We start from the raw sequence: 7,887 nt of genomic DNA on the forward strand, positions 1-7,887 counted from the left end.
GAGGGCATCATTCCCTCATGTTTATCTCTTCTCAGAGTCCAGGGTTGTCTGAAATGGGGTCAAAGAGAACTTAGGTCAGTAGCTCCAGGGGCAGAGGATGTGAAGAGGTATTTTAACATCCTCTGTCCAACTCCCTCTCCCTGCAAGTCAGAATTGGCTAGGAAGAGTTCTAGCATATGTGTGGGGAGAAGCCGAGGTCACACAGTTATTCTGTTTGAGATGGATCCCTAGAGACACCGATCCTGCCTGTGCTCTTCCCTTGGCAGAGTGCCCTTCCTGCCATCTCCTGTCTAATTCTGACTCGTCCTGTACGACTCAGTTCAGGTGCTGCAAACACCGAGGGCTCCTCCCTGGCTCCCTGGTCTCATGCTGTGTAGGGAGCTTGGTCTCTGCGCTCCCACGATAATCCCACGTGCTGAATTCTGTCTATGCACTAACCACATCATGAGGGCATCATTCCCTCATGTTTATCTCTTCTCAGAGTCCAGGGTTGTCTGAAATGGGGTCGAAGAGAACTTAGGTCAGTAGCTCCAGGGGCAGAGGACGTGAAGAGGTATTTTAAGATCCTCTGTCCAACTCCCTCTCCCGCATGTCAGAATTGGCTAGGAAGAGTTCTAGCATATGTGTGGGGAGAAGCCGAGGTCACACAGTTATTCTGCTAACACCACCCAGCTGATTACAACCGAGGACATGTCTGCCACCCTCACCCTCACTCTGGGCCAGGCCACCGAGCTGTGCAGGGAGAAAGATGAACGCCCTAGACTGACACAGTTGGGGGAAGCCCGTGTTTACTACTCCGTGGGCTTGAGACTGGGAATGGGTTGATCTGCATGCTGTGGAAGGGAGCAAGTGTTTGGGGAATGAGAGTTGTGGGGAGCGGGGACACGGCCTGAAGATCGAAACCAATTGGAGGCACCCTGAGATTCCCTCCTCTCTGTAGAGAGACCTTCTTTAGGAGTATTTCAGCAGTGAAATACTCTCTTTTTCTCAGGTTTGGGACAGCGCCCTGAGCTGCTGATAGACCCACTCTGTGACTTTCAGTTGGATTCAGCCACCAGATCCCAGAAAACATGACTCTCGCTGGTAGGTACAAAAGCTGTGGTGGGGGGCACACCATAGCATAGGCGATTTCTACACACAGACACACACACACACACTCACACACACACACACACACACTCACACGTGCCCAGAAACAAAAGGTTGGCAGGAAATACCCCCAAAGCTTGGTGGCATGTGGGATCACAGCTGAGTTTTTCTTCTTTTTGCTCATCTGTGTTTCGAAGGTTTTTACAATCCCCGTGCTTTACTTTTGCAGTTACTTATGTTTTCAAAAGTGTAAAAAGAAATGAGGGGAGGGTGCCGAGAACCGTGTGGGGGGTCAGCTTAGGGAACTGAGCATGCCGAGCATAACGTCAGGCATGCTGGCCCTGGGAGCCCACGCCGGGGCGGGCGGCTCTGACAGGGACCTCCTAAACTCAGATGGATCACGTGGTGGTGGAGGTATGTTCCAACCTTTGTGGACACCTTCCCCCAGCCTTGCCCACTGTGCTGGGAGGGTCAGGCTCCCAGCCTGACACTGCTGACCAGCGCGGGGTGGACCAGAGAGAGGTGGTGAATGTGTCCCCCGCCTGTCCTCTTCCTTCAGGGCAGCACCACCAAGTACTTTGAGTTGCAGGACTGTGGATTTCCTGCATCCTAGAGCAAAATAATTGGAATATCCTGGTGCAGTTTTGGGGGGATGGGGTGGTGGGCACTAGTACTTGAGGTCTTTACCTGAGCACATTCTGATTCTGTGCTATGAGGGGAGAAATGTACTGGGGGGAAAGATGTGGGGGTCGTCTGGGAGCTCCGGAAGGCTCAGGTTTCACTGGGTGAACAGAGGTGGGTTGGAATCACACACAGGAATCCTAAACGAGGTGGCCCAGGGCGAAGGGGATTGGGTCCCTGGCCTAGGCATGGGTCTGGGTGGTTTGGGTGCCTCTGTGGATGCTGGGACCCTGGGCTGCTCAGGTCCCCAAATTCACACGGATGCTGGATCTGAGGCTAGGAGTGTCCCCCATCTTCACCTGCCCGGGTGTTCCCACAGCCTACAAAGAGAAGATGAAGGAGCTCCCACTGGTGTCCCTCTTCTGTTCCTGCTTCCTGGCTGACCCCCTGAACAAGTCGTCCTACAAATATGAAGGTCAGTGAAGGCTCAGGAGAGTAAGGGTGGAGGGCTCCTGGGTCCTATGTTCACGGGGACAGCAACTCCCACCCCAGGTTCATGAAACTCTCCTCCCCGTGTCCCGATTCCCTTCCCAGAGGCAGTGAAACCACTGAGGGTCTGGGCCACAGGGCGCAGCCTGGGACACTGGACATCGGATGAGGGGCTGAGTCAGGCCCTCCCCAGATGCTCTTGACCTTAGTGCCACCCCGTTCCTTTGTTTAACAAATCGATGCTGCGGAGGATGTAGAGGTGGCCCAGGCAGAGATTCCGCCTGCGGGGAACACCTAGACTAGAGAGAAGAGACTCGGTGTGAATCGCTAGTTGCCACGGTCAACAGGTGTCCGAAGGGTAGGTGGGGAAGGTTCTGGGAGAGTCCGGAGGTGAGGACAGCTTTCCACCTGCGGCCATGCGAGGCAGCTCTGTGACAGACGTGCCACGTGGGGCCTGTGGCAGCGACAGTCCACTGGCAGGAGGCACCGGATGACCACGTCCTCCCCAGGGCTGCTTGGGGAACAGGTTACTCCTCATCTCTGGGTTCAAAGGAAGGGAGGGGCTTGTCTGGCAGTGACAGACGAAGTGCTCGGCTGACTGAGACTGTTTCTCCTGTTTAGGCTGGTGTGGGAGACAGTGTAGGAGGGAAGATCACAGCCAGCGGGAAGGCAGTGCTGCCTGGAGAGAGAGAAGGGAGCGGGGTAGGAGGCAGCCAGGCATGGCACATGCACGGCCGGGCAAAGGCACTGCTGTCTGTCCCCACCAGTGACAGCTGGAGCAAGCACTCAGACGACCGAGGAGGCTGGTGGTGGAATTGAAATCAAACACAGCTAACACTGTGGCCACTGTGATCAGAAATCCCATGTCCCGGGGGCCCCCTCCTCCTGGAGTCTGCAACCTCACTGTGGCTACATACTCCATCAGCCCCATCAGACCCATTTTTGCCTACGTACCAGTGTCCAGGACTGAGCCAGACCCTGGGCGCGGGCGTGTGGTGGGCCCCAGCATCCCCACATCTGCACACACGTGTGCATGCTCCCCGGGTGCCCATGCACTCTTCTAGGGGGGTCAGCAGCCCTTTTTCTGCCTTCTGCAGCAGACACGGTGGACCTGAACTGGTGTGTCATTTCTGACATGGAAGTCATCGAGCTGAACAAATGTACCTCAGGCCAGTCCTTCGAAGTCATCCTGAAGCCACCCTCCTTTGACGGGGTGCCGGAGTTCAATGCCTCCCTGCCCAGGCGGCGAGACCCATCCCTGGAAGAGATCCAGAAGAAACTAGAGGCCGCTGAGGAGCGAAGAAAGGTGAAAACTGCCTTCCCTTCTTCCCTCCATCTCAGCATGGGGTGGGAGCATGGGGAGTTGAATGCGGGGGGTGGCCCTGAGCTGCAGCAAGGTCACCATCAACCTGCACATATCCAGGCAACACCTCCCATGTGCAGGGCAGAGATCGAGCCGCGTTGAGGGAAAGAAACATAGAATTAGAAGCCCCTGGTCTCTAGGAGCTTACAGTTTGGTTGGGGGATAAGGCATATATCCAGGCAACACCTCCCATGTGCAGGGCAGAGATCGAGCCGCGTTGAGGGAAAGAAACAAAGAATTAGAAGCCCCTGGTCTCTAGGAGCTTACAGTTTGGTTGGGGGATAAGGCATTGCACTGCATACTTCCAAGGGTGGCAACAGTGAGACAATGACAAATACCAAGGATTCAAGGAAAGGCTGCACAGTTAAGGAAAGAGCTTCTTCGCTGGTGGAGAGGGGGAAAGGCGTGCGTTTTGTGTTTCCCATTAATTCGCATGGCCCAAATCTGATGCCATCTTGGCATAAGATTTTCTTCATCTTTCAAGCAGAAAATAATCTCCTCCATTGAATTCCCATGGAGCTTCCTCTCTGCCTCTAAGGTGTATGTCACATGCCAGTCTGAGTTTCAGTTATTTATACTGTGTATGTTTTATCTCTACGATGCCATCTTGGCATAAGATTTTCTTCATCTTTCAAGCAGAAAATAATCTCCTCCATTGAATCCCCATGGAGCTTCCTCTCTGCCTCTAAGGTGTATGTCACATGCCAGTCTGAGTTTCAGTTATTTATACTGTGTATGTTTTATCTCTACGGGACTTTTTTTCTTTTCCCAGGTTGCTAGAATAGTGCTTGGCATATAGTATAAGATCATTTAGTATTTGAGAATGAATGAATGAATGAATGAATGAATGATGGCCATGACAAAAAGGGTCCTGAGAATATTTAGAAAAAGGCTGAAAACAAAGTCAAAGAATGTGGAAGGCTCTGCAGGTGGTAGGAGAATCCAGAAAGTGTCCTTGCCTCCTGTTGATGACCAGGCTCAGAGAGGCACGTGTCCTGGGCATGGAGCTTTTAAGCCATGTAAGTAAAAATACACCCCAGCCTGCTCACCCTGAAGGGCCCCTCTCTTCCTCTGTGCTTCCCCAGTACCAGGAAGCCGAGCTCCTGAAACACCTAGCAGAGAAACGAGAACACGAGCGGGAGGTGATCCAAAAAGCCATCGAGGAAAACAACAACTTCATCAAGATGGCAAAGGAAAAACTGGCCCAGAAGATGGAATCCAATAAGGAGAACCGGGAAGCCCACCTTGCCGCCATGCTGGAACGGCTGCAAGAGAAGGTGAGCGGTCCCGGATGAGAGAGAAGACTCCCGGGACACTCTGCCTGCCTTTCGTGGCAAGTCCACGTGCACCTGCAGATCATTTCAGGGAGGAAGCAGCCTCAGGCAGGAATGGGGATAGTTTCGTTAGGCAGGATCTTTAGAGAGCTCCAAGGGGATGATTTGGAAAATCATAGGCAGGAAGTATGAACTAATCTTTGGATTTCCTCGGTAGATATTCTGCAACTTGCACAATCACAATTTCTCACTGTCTTAGGGAGATTATACTTCTTAGTTCCTAGAGAAAGCCTGTGTCATGCAGGGGAGTAGGGATAGGCCAGTGCTTGTGTGTTCCTGGCTTCATTCTTGAATGGACTGATTCCATTTAATGAAAGATGCTGACTTGAGCTCTTGGCTCTAAGCCGAGGGTATAATGAGCTGAGCTGCCCATTGGGCAGGAAACATGATTCTCTCCAAACTGCTTGACATGGTCCGAGTGGGTCACAGGTCTTTCCAATACGCTGCCTTTAGTTCATAAACCGAATGGCGTCACCTAAATAGGAGGAAAATGAGAGATTGGGTTGGTCCCACGTGTCAGCAGAACTACAGCCTGTCCTGCTGAGAACACGCTGGCCTCATTTCCCGAGTCTCAAGTCTGCCCCAGTTTCTCCTGCAGCTCCTGGGAGAGCTCCAGCTCTGTGTTTTATTTCCAGGAGCCGCCTGCTGCGCGGTGACTCCCGGGACCCGATCGGTGGCCTCGTCCCATGGTGAGCAGCGTGGTCCCCACTCCCTCCTGCCCATCTACCTAGTCATAGGCCCTTGGAAACAGCTACTAGAGAGATGTGGTTTCTTCACGAGGGATATGAACGCTGCGTAGGCCTTGGGGCTGGCAGCACCAGGCAGGTCCTGTGCTCTGGTGTTCCATCCTGCAGGGGCCAGTGAGGCCTCCATCCAGTGCCACAGTGGAGGGAAGCCATCTGGGTCTGACATCAGGCTCCTCCAATTATTGTGGGATGACTTGGAGCAAACTCTTGAAGAAAAATCTGGGGCTGGGACAGGATGGAACACGGGCTCTTAGGCCAAATCCAAAACAAATAATTGAGGCTAGACTCGTGATATGGCAGTTGAAAGACAGTTTGCAAAACACTTTTATTTCATCGTAGTACTGTCCTCACAACAGGTCCACGAGGTAAGTAGGACAGGTGTTGTCCTGGTTGCAGATGGGGAAACCATGTCAGAGAAGATCAGCTGACTTCCCCAGGGTTGCACAGCTGATAAGCAGTGGAGCTGGAGTGACAACCCCACTTTTTGGCTCCAAGTCCAGGTGACTCTTTCACTACCTGTCCCAGAGAGACCAGCCCACAATTGTCCTGCCAGCCTTTCATCAGCAATGTCCCATTGGAGTTGAAGGGGAGTCCAGAAGCCTGGGGTTTTGCTCAGTGAGCTCACCTGGGAATGGAGGTAGATTCAGAGGAGGAGAGACCAGGAAGGTCCGCATCTGGAGTAACTGCTTTGGAGATGACGTGGACTCAAGGAAGCAAGATTTGAGAGGACATTGTTCCTTTGGGACCTGATCCCACTCACCTTTACTCACTGGTGGAGGCAGGAGGTGGGTGAGAGCTAGGGGTGTGGTTTCTGCCCTGTGCCAGGCCAGAGACACCTTCAACAATGGCTTCTCTGCCAGTGTCTGTGTGGGTCACTGGTGATCGCTGCCAGACTCACCTGGGGTAAAGTTTAACAATACAGATACTTCGGCCCTACCCCAGACCATTAACTCTGGTTCTGTAGGTGCCTGAGGATCATCTACGCTTCCTAGGTCCTGAAGATACATAGCTGAGTTTGCAAACCACTACCCTAGACATACTGCTCCCCACTCCCAGGCCGTAGAAAGTTCTAGGGCCTCTCCAGGGACATCCCTGTAGTTTAAGGTACATCCTGGGAACCTGGACTGCCTTCATGGGTCTACTCCAGGCTGATTCTGTCACCCTATTGTGATAATGCTGGGCTCCGGTAGGGACAACATTTATGGAACACGTGCCATGGGCAAGGTGCTGCAGTAGGAACTGGGAAATACACAGAAGAAAAAGACACAGTCCCTGCCCACAGGAAGTCAGCATCTTAGGCCTGCCCGGATGTGAGTGCAATACTGGGAAATACACAGAAGAAAAAGACACAGTCCCTGCCCACAGGAAGTCAGCATCTTAGGCGGCCGGATGTGAGTGCAAGGCACAGAAATGGGAGGACCATGACCCAGCCCTGCAGGGGACACTAAGATTTCAGAACTGGAGAGGTGGAAGCATTTCCCATCCACGCCCCTCTCTAAAGATCAGAGAACAGGACCGACTGGAGAAGTGGGTGCTCAAGCCCCTCAGCAGGGGGCCGTGGAGGGTGGATCCCATCCTCTGGCTCCATTACTCCGTGAAGCAAGAGAAGGTTCTCTTACCGCAGGCGTAAGAAAGTCCACCTTGGGAGCTGGGCAGCATCCCCAAGAGTTCCTCTGTCCTCATCTTTCAGGAACAGGGTGAAGGTGACTGTAAGAAGGAGATGGGGACGAAATAAAAGCAGGGGCAGGTGCACGTGCTGTGCGGGGTGCCCGCGGGCAGGCCGGGCGACCAGTCGGAGCCCAGAGTGACTGGGGGAGGGAGGCAGAGGCTGCGGCCCGGGGTGGCCTCTGCGACACCGGCTCCCGGCCCGGTCCTCCCGCCCCTCGGCCTCCCCTTGTCCCCGGGCAGCCTCGGGTGACCTGCCCTTTTCCCTCCCTCCTTTCTCAGGACAAGCACGCGGAGGAGGTGCGGAAGAACAAGGATCTCTCTTTGTTCCGTCTGTGGAATAGAATAGAAAACAAAGTATTGACATTCATCACAGGTGATGGTGAAGGTATTGTTTCATGGAAATTGTGTTTCAATTTTATATTTTGTGTGTGTATGTTCTAGGTCACAGCACACAATGTATTTCTTACTGGGTGTGGCAGTTGAAACCTTGTGAGAGTCACTGCCTTAGAAATAAGTGTGGACACCAGAGCCAGGACATCCAGGCTGAGCCCCAGGGGCTTTAGGAAGCTGCTGGGCT

At 53.3% G+C, this 7,887-nt stretch overlaps 1 protein-coding gene across 1 annotated transcript in view; it reads left to right on the top strand.

Moving 5' to 3' along the window:
- STMN4 (stathmin-like 4) overlaps positions 1-7,627 on the top strand; it is a 20,259-nt gene extending 12,632 nt beyond the window's left edge. The window contains exons 2-7 of the mRNA XM_008578540.1: positions 992-1,083; positions 2,090-2,185; positions 3,297-3,505; positions 4,648-4,839; positions 5,532-5,585; positions 7,590-7,627. Of these exons, the coding sequence (XP_008576762.1) occupies positions 1,071-1,083; positions 2,090-2,185; positions 3,297-3,505; positions 4,648-4,839; positions 5,532-5,552 (531 nt within the window). The 5' untranslated portion in view covers positions 992-1,070 and the 3' untranslated portion in view covers positions 5,553-5,585; positions 7,590-7,627. The remainder of the gene's footprint in view (positions 1-991; positions 1,084-2,089; positions 2,186-3,296; positions 3,506-4,647; positions 4,840-5,531; positions 5,586-7,589) is intronic.
- The last annotated feature ends 260 nt before the right edge of the window (positions 7,628-7,887 follow it).

The sequence above is a fragment of the Galeopterus variegatus genome, unplaced genomic scaffold, assembly GCF_000696425.1.
Source record: "Galeopterus variegatus unplaced genomic scaffold, G_variegatus-3.0.2 Scaffold1711, whole genome shotgun sequence".
NCBI classification, from domain to species: Eukaryota; Metazoa; Chordata; class Mammalia; order Dermoptera; family Cynocephalidae; genus Galeopterus; species Galeopterus variegatus.